Below are 14,351 nucleotides of genomic sequence, written 5' to 3'. Positions count from 1 at the left end.
GCTAGGCAAGGTTTGGGCCGGCAGTTGGAGTTTTCTGGTGAGGAAGACAGACTGGTGTGGTAGGGAGTTGACACACTGTCTAATTGCCAGCAAAACTCACGCTTGTTGAGGCAGAGAGGTAACAGTGGCTCACAACCCTGGGTATTCCCAGCATGATGTTACACAATCTTAGCCAGAAGTTTTGTTCTGCTTTCATTTTATTCACTACCTTAGTCCTTAGAGGTGTTAGTTCCTTTTCAGATGTGGCTGGGACTTCTTCCCAGCTGATTAAATCAGTCATCTTTTCCATCTTAGTGTAGAAGTTATCTGTGTATTCTCTCCATTGTTGAGTCTCTTGTATATTTCTACATGCTGTAATACTTCAATAGAGCACAACAGTTTCCATTTTTGACACGTTTTCATCCTAGTGATTGTCTTTCACTTTATTCTCTCCTACTCTTTATTTGGCTTCCTCCTCAGCTCCCACAACCCCAATGTATCTAATGGTTTGCCAAAGTTGTTCTCTGTACCAATTTTTCAGTGTTGTTCAGTTTATTCCACAGTGGCTAAAAATATTGTTTTCTGCACTTAGGGTAAAGCTTGAAAGAATTAAATGGTGATATGGGCACTTTGGAGAGTTTTGCAGTAATTGGAAAACATTGGTTTTCCCTCTTTTCTGTATGATATAATAATTTTGATTCCCATCGAACTGATGTACAGGGCTCAAGTGCATTCTCTTACATTGTAATATTGATATAAAGTGTTTGTAAGAATCATTTGATTCTCAGACCAAAATCAATGAATAAGAGACTGTTTGTTTCTTCTATTCCATGTCTCCACATCATATTCTTATCCACAACCTTTTTCTTCACTTTCACACTGAAACCTTCTGCAATCAACACCATATCATGTTTTGGCACAGTATCAGTGAGCTCTTGCAGATGGATGTCAAACTCGTCAATTTTATTAGCGTTGACTACTGGAGTTAGTTCACATACTTGAATGATAGATGTTCTGAAGTCCCCAAGCAGATTGAAATAAGCCTTGGATTCTATCTCAGCAGGGATACAAACTCATCCTTATTCAGAATAAATGTTCCCCTTTCTATCTCAAGTACACCACTAATTCTCATTTGGGGCAGAAGTTACGGCTGCCAGTCAGCTGAACTTCAGAAAGATCTGCAGTGTCAATCTTTGCCCAGTGTCTCTCCCAGAGCTGAAATTAGAGTTATGCTTGGGGTTGACATTAACAGATAAGAGACTCCCTGAAGAATCTGGTTATTCTAGTCTATGTGGTAGGGAGTTGACACACAGTCAACAGATATAGTCTGCTATATCAGATTTCTACTCTTGTCTTATTGGCTAGGTGTTGGCATTACAGCACATCTCCTAATGATAATCTTGGTCTGGGACATTCTTGGATGAAGGTGAGGGTTACACAATGCAATAAAGTAGGACTCCTAATACATATTTAGTGGTTTTCATCCCTAAATCTCAAGTGCTTTAACAAAGTATAATACATATTATCAGCCTTATTTTACAGAAGTGGCAAAGTGACTTGTCTAAGGTCACATAGCATAACTGGATATAAAACTCTGGTCTGGTTTCTCACAGTCCTATCTCCACTTAACTATACCATTTCCTGTGAATACTCAGTGAATGAAGCAACAAATAAGGGGCATGATAGGCTTAGTTCTTTGACACATAACAAAACAGTATTATCGATAAAGTTTGTAATGATATATTTGGCTAGAAGTTCCCCTCCTCAGATTGTTGTTACAGTGTACTGTGGACCAGAAAGCTGCCACCCTCCATCCTAGAAGTGATTGAATTTCCGTGGTCTTTTATTATTATACTGTCATTTATGAAGTGTTTTGAGATCCTTCAAGATGTCAGATGCTGTCAGTTTTTCAAAAGAGCTCCGCAACTGTTTAGGCATCAAAATAAGGGTCAGACTTTCAAAAATGTCAAGCGACCAAAAGTATTGTTTGTGATACTTACAGTCAGGAGTGAAATCTTGGCTCTCTTGAAGTCAGTGGAAGTTTCTTCCATTAACTTCAGTGGTGCCAGGACTTCACCCTTGATTTTTTCAAAGAACCAAGCACCCCATGTGATCAATGTTTTTGAAGGTTTGGCTAATTATGTTGGTGTCTAAATGGGAGTAGAGTTCTTTTGGAAATCTGTACCCTATATAGATAAAGTATTAAATGGATACAATTATTTATAAAAATACTATGTTAACTAGCTTTTTCTACTTTGTCATAAACGTATTCATGTTAATATTGTATTTTAATATTTTGTTTCAGAAATCAAAAATCTCCACTTATGACAAGATGTGGGCCTTTATGAGTAGCAGGAGGCAGTCGGTGCTTGTCAAAAGTAATGAAGAAGGCATCCAGCGTGTACTCACCTCTGATTATGCCTTTCTAATGGAATCCACAACCATTGAGTTTGTCACACAGCGGAACTGTAACCTAACACAGATTGGAGGCCTGATAGACTCAAAAGGTTATGGCGTTGGAACTCCCATGGGTAGGTTATATGTCAACCATTTGTTCTGTGCTCATTAATCTTAGCTGCAGTGATAGCACAAAAAAGCTCCAGCATACAATATTGTTGCTCTCTGTAAACTACAAGCAGTTTTTCTCCCCCTGCCCCCAACTAAGTAAACATACCGTATTATATTAACACAATTTATGGATCTAGTTTAACTTAGAAAAGGATGTCTTGGTTACCCTAAAAAAATGATAGGAAGTTTGCATGTATAATGCCTGTGCTCTAGAAGGGGTATGCAAATTCAACTAAAGGAAATACTTATCTTGACAAGAACTTGATCTCTTAAAGTATTTTTTGTATTTATGGTATAGCATAAATTATGTAGTTGTAGTGCAGTGACTGCACAGGCAGATGTGGTGGGCATTCATAGTTCTGCTATATAGAAAAGTATAAGTATCGAGTCCCCTAAGATTATTGGGGAAACAGTCATAATAGTATGTTATACATAACCTCTGGACAAAAAACAAACTAAAACTTTCTGTATCTGAATTATGGAGCTGTGATTGGAATTCCTAACCCTGCAATCAGTTCCTGAGTAAAGTCCCATTGAGTTGATATAAGGACCTGATTTCAGGACTGGGGGCTTAGATCACAATTTAGTAAGTACCTAAGCATGTGCTTAAATCCCATTGAGCTATGTTGATGTACATGAGCTGAAGATCTAGCCCTTAGATTTTAGAGAAGACATCTTTTTAAATGGACTAAGGAATTAGTGCTATACAGAGGCAAAGGGTATGTTAGAAGCATGGAATGATCTGCTTGAAAGAACAGTATTTTGTCCTACTTTTAGTTTATTTTTATATCAAGAATTTCATCATTTTGACATTGGAATGAGCATGTCCTATGTTTTTTTTTTCTCTAACATGACCTACAAATATCATTTATTTTACCTGTATTTAAAGCATACTGTAAATCACCTTCTGGGGGAAATTGTCTACAATATTTTAAGTCAAGAAACACTAGCATAAGGAAGGTTAAGAAGAGAAAGTTATTGGAAGGTCTTGCAAAGAAAAACTAGCTAATATTACCAGGCAGCTTCACCTATGGAGGTTGTTTTTTTTATAATTTTAATATAACTACTCAGACATATTAATAGCATTATAGTTTCAGTGATTGCAATAAGTGAATATGATTGCAATGGTACCCTGTGTGAAAATCATAGTTCTGTATATTCCACCCTGGTTCTGACTCTGGGCTCCTGTTCCTTGCTACTGATTCCTGCTCTAACCACTAGACCCAACTCCTTCCCCATTAACTAGGCACAGCCATCCATGTCCCAGTCTCTGACTGTCTGAGCAGAACCAAACCCCATAAACAATAAGGGAAGTACAGTATACAGTGAGCAATGATCTTCTAAAGGTCAATATCTCTCTGCTGGAGATAGTGGGAGCCCTATGGATCTGATGCCCAGATTGCTGCCCTACAGGCATAGAAGGCGGTCCTGCAAGCTCAAGCCTCACTGACTTCAGCTCTTATCCCCACTCCCACTATAAAGTTCAGTGGCAATCACAACAAGTTTCATGGCTTCCTAAATCAGGGTCAGTTCCTATTTCTGCTACGTCCTCAGTTGCATCCTACTGACCACCTCCAATTGGGACTAAATATCAGCCTGCTTAGCAGGAAGGGCCTGGCTTGGGCATCTTCACTTCTGGAAAAATCAAGCCAACTTCTGGGACAATTTGAGGATTTTGTCTGAGCTATGGTGGTGATTTTCAATGATCTTCAATCTTCAGTTGCAAATATACAATTGGAGAACTCTCATAATGAGCAGGCATTTAGGCAACTGGACATTTCATTGGAGTCCAGATGTTTTTCTCATGTTGCAGTAGGAACACCAGCCAGTTACTAAATATGCAGCAGAGTTCCAATTTGTGGTACGAGACACCTAGTAGAACAGGCCACCCAGTATTCTCATTTCTGGCTCAGCCTCAACAATGATATTAAAGATGAACTGGCCTGGGTGTAATTCAGCCTGGATGCTGTAGTTGACTCATGCAGCAAGATGGATGACTTCCTGACCAAATCCCACCAAGAAAAAGAATTGTTCTCCTGGACCTTGCTGGCTCTGCTGACACCACACCCATTATCAGTCACTTCTCTGTCACCCAAACTAATGGAAGTTGATAGGGTCCAGCCCTGCGTCTCTAATGGGCATCTCTAATCTGCAGCCTGTGCCTATATTGTGGGGAAACAGGACATTTTGCATCAAGTTGCCCTACCAAGGTCTGATCTGTGCCCTGGTCAAGAAATCCCAAGCCCCAACCCCAAAAGGGGGGGTCTAGGCTAGACTGGAACCCTTCCTTCTCCCCACAAGTTTGCACCAATATTTGTTCATCAGTACCCTGGGGATGGCCAATCAGCATCCAACACCTCTCCAACTCTGGCACTCTGCCATGCCCTACACCAACCTAGAAATTTGGGTGTACTCAAGTGTATCAGGCAATTTCATGGATCTGGAGTTTGATCGAGCACACCATAACTCCACCAAGCGAAAGGATTTCCACCCCGCTCCCATGAGTTAGTGGAATCCATAGGCAGGTCACTTCTTTCATTGGTACCAGTCACCCACCAGACGGCTCCTTTACAGGAAACTACACTTTGAGGCCACCGATAAATCTTTGGGCTAACTTGTGCACTGCATTCCTCAGTTGTCCTTGGCATCTCCTGGCTTGTCGCCCATAACTCGCTCATGCACTTGCAGTCAGGCATGGTAAGTTTTGACTCCCATTTTACTTAAAATCTTGTTTCCAGAGAGTCAACCCAGGACCAGCAAACTTTTATGGCTTACTCAGTCAGCCAAAGAATTCAGAGACACACAGAGAGAATCCAAAATGGGAAATGACTGCCTAGGAAGGAGTACTGCAGAAAGGGGTCAGAGTGGATCACAAGCTAAATCTGAGTCAACAGGCTAACACTGTCACAAAAAAAAGCGAACATTATTCTGAAATGTATTAGCAGGAATGTTGTAAGCAAGACACAAGAAGTAATTCTTCTGCTCTACTCTGCAGTGATACAGCCTTAACTGGAATATTGTGTCCAGTTCTGGATACCACATTTCAGGAAAGATGTGTACAAATTGGAGAAAGTCCAGAGAAGAGAAAAAAAATGATTACAGGTTTAGAAAACATGGACTAAAAGGGAAAATTGAAAAAAAAAATTGTCTTTGTTTAGCATAGAGAAGAGAAGATTGGGGGGGGACATGATAACACTTTTCAAGTACATAAAAGGTTGTTACAGGGAGGAGGGTGAAAAATTGTTCTTGTTAATGTCTGTGGCTATGACAAGAAGCAATGGGCTTAAATTGCAGCAAGGGCAGTTTAGGTTGGACTTTAGGAAAAAACTTCCTAACTGTCAGGGTGGTTAAGCGCTGGAATACATTGCCTAAGGAGGTTATGGAATTGGCGATTTTTTAAGAACAGGTTAGATAAACACCTATCAGGAATGGTCTAGATAATACTTAGTCCTGCCTCTTGAGGTCCCTTCCAATACTATGATTTTATGATCTAATTCTATGAAAACCAGAAGAAAAGGTTCATTTGCCCCTCCATATCCCCAGCGGGGGCTTTGATTTTCTTAGTGGCAAGGAAAGATTACTGAGCTTTTAACCAGCACCCTTTACTCTGCTCTGCCAAGGTCTTCACAAAATTGGACCTCCACAGAGATTATAATCTGGTGAGGAGCAAGAAAGAAGATGAATGGAAAATCACTTTCTATACCAGATATGGCCATTTCAAGTATTTGATCATGCCATTTGGGTTATGCTGTGCATGGCAACCTTCCAGCATTTCATAAATGACATCTTTAGGGACATGCTGGACCAATTTGTCATTTACCTGGATTACTTCTTCATTTTTTCTGAAAGTCAGGTCCTCCACAATTATCATGTGTGTACTGTCCTGGACAGATACTGCCAAAACTACCTCCACACGAAGTTCAAGAAATGTGACTTCAATGAGGACACAGTGGAATTCTTTGGGCTATATTGTCATAGCTGAGGGACTTACCAGTGAGTGGTGATATCTGACTTTGCTGCATCCAAGGATGCACACTGGGTGCAGTAATTCCTGGTGTTTGCCAATTTATACAAGCAATTTATTAAAGGATTCTTTTGTCTGGTTGCACCCATAACAGCACTTCTACAAAATGGAGCACACTTCTCCTAGTCTATGGAGGCTCAGTTGGCCTTTGATTGACTGAAGAGGGCATTCACCCCAGCTCCCATTCTTATTCACTAAAACCCACTAAACCATTTACAATTGAGGCTGATACCTCAAATTTTGCCACCAGTGCAGTTTTGTCTCAACATGCGGGCCCCCACAACCAACTATACCTTTGTGCCTTTTCTTATTGGAAGCTAATCCCCGCTGGTAAAAATTACAAGGAGCTACTGCTATCAAGGTGACTTTCAGTGAGTGAGCACCACCTCCTAAGAGGAGCCTGGAACCTGGTCCAAGTTATGACAGACCACAAGAACCTGGAGTAGCTACAGACTGCTAGAGCCCTTAACCAATTCTAGATCCACCAGTCCCTCTTCTTTACTCACTTTGACTTTCTGGTAACCCACCGGTTCTCAAATTGTGGGTTGGGACCGCGTTTTAATTGGGTCGCCTGGGCTGGCTTAGCTTGCCTGGGGCCTGGGGAAGACGCCAAAGCCCAAGGGCTTCACCTCTGAGTTGCAGGGCTCTGGTTACCGGTCCCTTGCCTGGGGCTGTAGCCGTTGGGCTTCGGCTTTGGCCCCCCCACCCGGGACATCTGGGCTTGGGTGAGCTCAGGCTTAGGTCACCCTTTCTGGGGTCATGTAGTAGTTTTTTTGTTGTCAGAAAGAGGTTGTGGTGCAATGAAGTTTGAGAACCCCCAGTTACCTATCACCCAGGGATAAGAAATGGGAAGGCAGATACCCTAGGCCTCAAATTAAATGCCTCGAACATAGGGAAAAGCCATCTGCCACTATGCTTAAGGAGTCCAACATTGTCAACAGGACAGTTAACAGCAGTCTGACATTCCATCCGCTCCCTGATGACCCATTCACAACCCAAATCTGCCAGACCCTGAATGATGCAGGTATCTATACTGACTCTGAGTTCCAATTACAGAATGGCCTCCTCAAATACAACCCTTGCGATAATGTTCCAATGGCATAACTTAGGTTTCAGTCATTCAGTCATGTTATGTTTTGTGGCTTGTGTGCCATTTGGGCTAATTCAAGGCCTGGAATCTGGTTTCAAGATTCTATAGGCCTATGAGTTTCCATCGAGGCTTATACAGGGTCCTGTAAGCTCTGTGCCTGCACCAAGAACCTAGGATCAAAAATCCTAGATCTCTTCCAGCCTCTGCCCATGCCTCCATAGCTTTGGTCTACTATATCAATGGACTTCATTATAGAACTGCCATTTTCCCAGGAACACTTGGTAATCCTGGTTGCTATCAACCTCCTAAGAAAGATGGCACCCTTCATCCCATGTTGTGCTGTTCCTAAAGCACAAGAGATGGTTTCATGCTTCTTGGAAAATGTCGTCTGTTACTATGGGTTACAAAGAGGCATTATATTGTAGTGGGGACCCCAGTTCACCTATTGATTCTGTTGGGAATTTCTCAAACTCCTTAGGGAGACTTCTCAAGTCTATCACCCAATTTTGTGCTATTCTGAATTTGCATATAAAAATCCAATCCATACCTCAACTCAACATAGCCAATTCTTTGCAAACTATGGCTTTCACCCCAATTTCCGCTCAGACTTACCAGTAAGTTCCACAGTACTGGCTATCACAGATTTAGTTTCCCACCTACACCAAGTGCACTGGGAGTTCACGGAACACTTGCAGACCACCAAAGAAGTCTATAAACAGCACATTGACCAAGACAGTCAGGTTGCCCCCACTCTGGTCATAGGGGACAAGGCGTGGCTTTCTTCCCAAAACCTTAAATCAAGCAGTGTATCCGCCAAACTAGATTACCAGTACCTGGAATCCTTGAAGATCCACCTTGTCTTTAACATTTCACTTTTAAAGCTCCGCACTGAGAATCCATACCCAAACTGCTCCAACCTGCCACCACACATAACAATCCATGGACAGGAGGAGTACTTGGTCCACTGGATTCTTGACTTTCAGTGAGTTAGAGGAAGTCTTCAATACTTGGCGGACTCAGAATGTTACAGTCCAAATGAGCAGTCTTGAGAACCAGTAGAGAACATCTAGGTCCTGGACCTATTGTGAGTTCCATCAGAAGTACCCAACAAACCAGGCCCAAAGGTGTTCACAAGGGAAGGGTGTGGTCAGGAATCAGGGCCTACAGCAGAGCCACTCTCCAGGTAACCTAATGCACATAACTGGCCTATAGGAGACATCCTGATTGCCCACACCACCTGATTGGTGGGAAAAATCAGCTGACAGGCTCTTAAGCCCAGCAGCAGCAGCAGTTTGGCAAATGCTGAAATTTACAGATAGGCAAAGGAAGAAAAATGCTGCTTGAGGGTTTGATTTAAAGATTTTTCTTTTGTATATTTTGACGTGTGATGGTGATAATTTGTGTTTTAAAAGTTATAATTTCAGTGTCTATTCTCATTAAATAATTGTCTGACCCCCCCACACACAATTTCCTTCAACTGTGAAAATTGAAATAAAAAATGTACTTAAAGCCCATGATCTTGCACAAATGTGAAAATTTAAATCGATACAAAATTTAAATGTTTAAAAATAAACATATCATAGAAATTATAACAAAATAAAAATCAAATTCTGCCAAGTCTAGCTGTATTCCATAATAAACCTCAACTTTATCACTTTCAGGTCCTGATCTGACCTGTCATAATAAGTTTCTCCTTTCTGTTGCAAGTCCCTCTGTCTATCAAGAGAAATTGGGAATGAGAACAAAATTACTTTGATGCTTGAGTTCCCCCTCCGGGAGACACTGTTTCTGCAGCTGTTGGGCTTTCAGGGGCAGCCCTTCTTTCTCCCCTGATGCTCTTACACCACTTTCATTGCTGGTTTCCCAACTGCCTGTTCTGTGCATCTCAGTGCAGCAGAGGAGGAGAGCTGGGGGCTGCTAGAAGGAAGACTGAGCAAGAGGGAGCGGGGGAAAGAGGCAGCTTGGACACAACCAACAGCAGCTTCAGCCTCTATTTGGCAGAATTAAGCATCAGAGCAGGTCTGAGGTGGGAGTGAAAAAGTAGCTTTAGGCTACCTCAGGGATTCACTGATCCTGGGGCTGTCAAGGAGCCAATTTAACCCCTCTTCCAAATTGGAGCAGCCTCAGAGATACTGTAAGTTGTGCTCTGCTGATCATAGCTCCAAAGGGACTGCTGGATCATATCTTTTAGAAAAACATCCAGTCATGATTTAAAAATCCCCCACAAGCCTTGGTAAATTGTTCCAATGATTAATTACTCTCATTAAAAATTTATGCCTTGTTTCCAGTCTCAATTAGAGTACCTTCAAATTCCAGCCATTGGATTGTGTTAGACCTTTCTCTGCTAGACTGAAGAGCCCATTACTAAATATCAGAGGGGTAGCCGTGTTAGTCTGGATCTGTATAAAGCAACAAAGAGTCCTGTGGCACCTTAAAAACTAAAAGATGTATTGGAGCATAAGCTTTTGTGGGTGAATAGGGTATAGCTAGGGGGGAAGCGGGGCAGCGGCCTCTCCCCCACTGAGCACAAGTGGCACCTTGCCAATTTCTTGGTGCCTTTTTACTCATCCAGGGGAGCGATCAAAAAAAAAAAAAAAGGCACCACCCGCTGTGACGCTTTTATTTTACTCACCCGCTGTGGCGCTTTTACTCTTCGGCGGCGAGACCTTCACTCACGCCGGGTGTCTTCGGCGGCACTGAAGGACCCGGTGCTGAAATGGTGTCGAAGACCCACGAAGCGAGTGAAAGTCTTGCCGCTGAAGTGCTGCTGAAGACCCAGAGTGGCTCCGGGTGAGTAAAATAAAAGTGTCACAGCGGGTGGTGCCTTTTTTTTTTTTTTTGATCACTCCCCTGGATGAGTAAAAAGGCGCCAAGAAATTGAGAAGGTGCCACTTGTGCTCAGTGGGGGAGAGGCTGCTGCCCCACTTCCCCCCTAGCTATGCTACTGGATTCCCATTAAAATGCATATTGTTTGCTTCTGCCCAGTTTAGTTCTGTATTCGTGACCTGTCCTCTTTATTATTTACCACCACCCCCAATTTTTGAGTCATCTGCAAACTTTATCAGTGATAATTTTATGTTTTTCTTCCAGGTCATTGATAACAATGTTAAATAGCATAGAGCCAAGAACAGATCCCTGTGGGACTGCTCTAGAAACATGCCTGCTCACTGACAATTCCCCGTTTATAATTGAGAGCTGTCAGTTAGCCAGCATTTAATCCATTTATTGTGTGCCATGTTCATTTTATATCATTCTTGTTCTTTAATCAAAATGTCATGTGGAACCAAATCAAATGCCTTACAGAAATCCAAGTATGTTACATCAACACTATTACCTTCATCAACCAAACTTTTAACCTCATCCAACAAAAAGATATCATTTTAGTTTGACAATATCTATTTTCCATAAATCCATGTTGATTGCCATTAATTGTATTAACCTCCTTTAATTCTTTTGTAATTGAGTTCCATATCTGCCCCTCCATAATCTTGCCTGCGCTTGATGTCAGACTGACAGGCCTATAATTACTCATGTCATCCCGTTTACCCTTTTACCCTTTTTAGATATTGGCATAACATTAGTTTTCTTCCAATCTTCTGGAACTCCCCCAGTGCTCCAAGACTTATTGAAAATCAACATGAAAGGTCCAGCAAGCAGCTTCGGCAGCTCTTTAATAACTCTAAAATGCAAGTTATCTGGACTTGCTGATTTAAAAATGTCTATATTTAGTAGCTTCTGAGCTCAGATGCAACTGCCTCCTGAGATATCCAATTGCTGGTGACTCCCAAATTATTTGAAGAGTTATTACTAGAAGGGTAAAATATTAAATGCTGGCAACTATGGCCACTCTATGGACCTGACTTCTCACTGTAAAACTGGAGTAACACATTGGCAAATCATACACATATAGTAACAGGTTTCAGAGTGGTATCTGTGTTAGTTTGTATCAGCAAAAACAACAAGGAGTCCTTGTGGCACCTTGGAGACTAACACATTTATTTGGGCATAAGCTTTTGTGGGCTAGAACCCACTTCATCAGATTCATGAAGTGAAAAATAAAGGAGCAGGTATAAATACATGAAAGGATGGGGGTTGCTTTACCAAGTGTGAGGTCAGTCTAACTTAATTGTAAACTTGATTTCAGTGGAGCAACACTGGGATAAAACTGCAGTAACATAGAAGTGAATCAGGCCCTGTATGTTTTGTGTAAATACATAAAAGTGTGTATGTGTGTGTACATATACATGCATAACATAAAATTAGCAAGTTTCAGAGTGGTAGCAGTGTTAGTCTGTATCAGCAAAAACAACAAGGAGTACGTGTGGCACCTTATAGACTAAGAAATGTATTTGGGCATAAGCTTTTGTGGGCTAAAACCCTCTTCATCAGATGCATGGAGTGGAAAATACAGTAGGAAGATATATATATCAGTACATGCAAGGATGGGAGTTGCCTTACTAAGTGGGGGGTCGAGACAATTCAATTAAAGTGGGATATTATCAACAGGATGAAAAATCACTTTTATAGTGGTAGTCATGGTGGCTCATTTCAAACACTTAACAAGAAGGTTTGAGTAACAGTAGGGTCAAATTAGCATGGGGAAATTAGTTTTTTTTTTTTTTTTTTTAGTTCTTGTAGTGACCCATCCACTCCCAGTCTTTATTCAGGCCTAATTTGATGGTGTCCAGTTTGAAAATTAATTCCAGTTCTGCAGTTTCTCATTGGAGTCGGTTTTTGAAGTTTTGTTATTGAAGAATTGCCACTTTCAAGTCTGTTATTGAGATTCCAGGGAGGTTGAAGTGTTCTCCAACTGTTTTTTGAATGTTATAATTCTTGACGTCTGATTTGTGTCCATTTATTCTCTTGCGTAGAGACTGTCCGGTTTGGCCAATGTACATGGCAGAGGGGCATTGATGGCATATATCACCTTGGTAGATGTGCAAGTGAACGAGCTCCTGATGGTGTGGCTGATGTGGTTAGGTCCTACGATGAATAGATACGTGGACAGAGTTGGCAATGGGGTTTGTTGCAGGAACAGGTTCCTGGGTTAGTGGGTTTTTTTTGTTTGTTTGTTTGGTATGTAGTTGCTGGTGAGTATTTGCTTCAGGTTTGGGGGCTGGTAAGTGAGGAGACTCGCCTGTCTCCCAAGATCTGTGAGAGTGAGGGATCATCCTTCAGGATAGATTGTAGATCCTTGATGATGTGCTGGAGAGGTTTTAGTTGGGGGCTGAAGGTGACAGCTAGTGGCGTTATTAAATTAGTAAATTAGCAGTAGAATTCATACTGTCATGACTTAAAAAATATACTGCCCATGTCAAGTGAAAAGAATATGAATAAAAATACACAGTCTTCTAGCAGAGTTGCATTGGCCATAAGATCTAGAAATCAACATATTCTTAGAAGTTCAATAGGTTAGAATAAGACCCTCAGGCATTCACATTCTGTTGGTTCAGGAATGCCATTTTTCAGTGTATTCCTTTTCACTTTCAGTTCTAAAGGGATACTGGCTAAACCACATTTGTTAACATTTCATTTTCTTCCCCTTACAGAAAAATGTATATTTCATTAGTTATTTTTCTCAACAGGAGGGTGCTCATATGCTTACCGTGTGCACATGTGGCTTCCACTTACATTTATTTGTCCAGACCAATGTATTGGCATTCAGGTCACTTGCATGCGTGCACCCTCCCCCCAGTTCCCCTCCCACGCACAGTGGTTTGTTTATTTATTTACTTTTCTCTCCCACTGCACAATGAAATTCTACAGAACATTTTTCACTTAAAGTCTTCTTTTTGATGAATCATACCCATGTGGAGGGCTTTTTGTTTTTTGAATTTCAGTCAACTGTAGAGTACATAATTAAAATGTTGTTTGGAGTAAGCACATTTTGAAGACATTGGTATTCCCATAATTTCATCAGACACAGGATCTAGAAAGTGGTATTTCACACTCCACTCCCTTAAATTAAAGCCTTCACTGCAGAAAAAGGGTTTCAGGCAATAATTTATTATCTGCTATTTCATACCTCAGTTAGGAATATGACTTCATGAATTATTTATATTTATCTAAGCCATTAATAAATGCAATACAGTACCATTCTTCTTTACCTCAGTAAGAGGTGCCTGGATTCAAATAGTTTTTAAACAGTGTAACAAACAAATGTATAACATTTAACGACCATGTTATATCCAGTAATATACTGTATATCTCCCCTAATTTAAAATTACTTATTCTTTTCCTCTTGGGGTTGACTTGAAGAAGTCCTTCTGTTAAACTTTCAGTTTTACAATACTGTATTTCTTAAACTGATTTTTTACCATTTCTTTATTGCAGACATTTCACAAAAGCATCCTGGTATCATTATATTCTATTTTTATTTAAATGTATATTCCCACTGGACAAATTTTAGCTAGAATAACTGTTATAAATATAAATTACTTGAGAAGGGAAGACAATTGTAATTTTTTTTTGAAAAACTAACTGGGAAATTCCAAGTTATTGAACAAAAAAAAAAATAGAAAAAGGAAATAAAAAGAAAAAATACCATTAAACATTAGGAAGTTAGGAAATGCCCTGTTTAGATCACCTTAACCAACCTAACTCTGCCCTTATACCCATGCTCCTTCCATCGTGCATTGTTGTTACACTTATGTAAGAGAGAGAGGTTTTGACATGGACTTTCTGCTATTG

The 14,351-nt window shown here is 40.8% G+C and overlaps 1 protein-coding gene across 3 annotated transcripts in view; it reads left to right on the top strand.

The window, feature by feature from the left end:
• The window catches only part of GRIK2 (glutamate ionotropic receptor kainate type subunit 2), a 584,433-nt gene that overhangs the window by 531,205 nt on the left and 38,877 nt on the right, over positions 1-14,351 (top strand). For all 3 annotated transcript variants that reach the window (XM_054023645.1, XM_054023644.1, XM_054023647.1), the window contains exon 15: positions 2,285-2,510. In XM_054023645.1, coding sequence (XP_053879620.1) covers positions 2,285-2,510 — 226 coding nt within the window. The remainder of the gene's footprint in view (positions 1-2,284; positions 2,511-14,351) is intronic.

This window comes from Malaclemys terrapin, chromosome 3, assembly GCF_027887155.1.
Source record: "Malaclemys terrapin pileata isolate rMalTer1 chromosome 3, rMalTer1.hap1, whole genome shotgun sequence".
NCBI classification, from domain to species: domain Eukaryota; kingdom Metazoa; phylum Chordata; order Testudines; family Emydidae; genus Malaclemys; species Malaclemys terrapin.
Note: the sequence above shows the minus strand (reverse complement) of the source record. Positions and strands in the feature narration are given on the sequence as shown.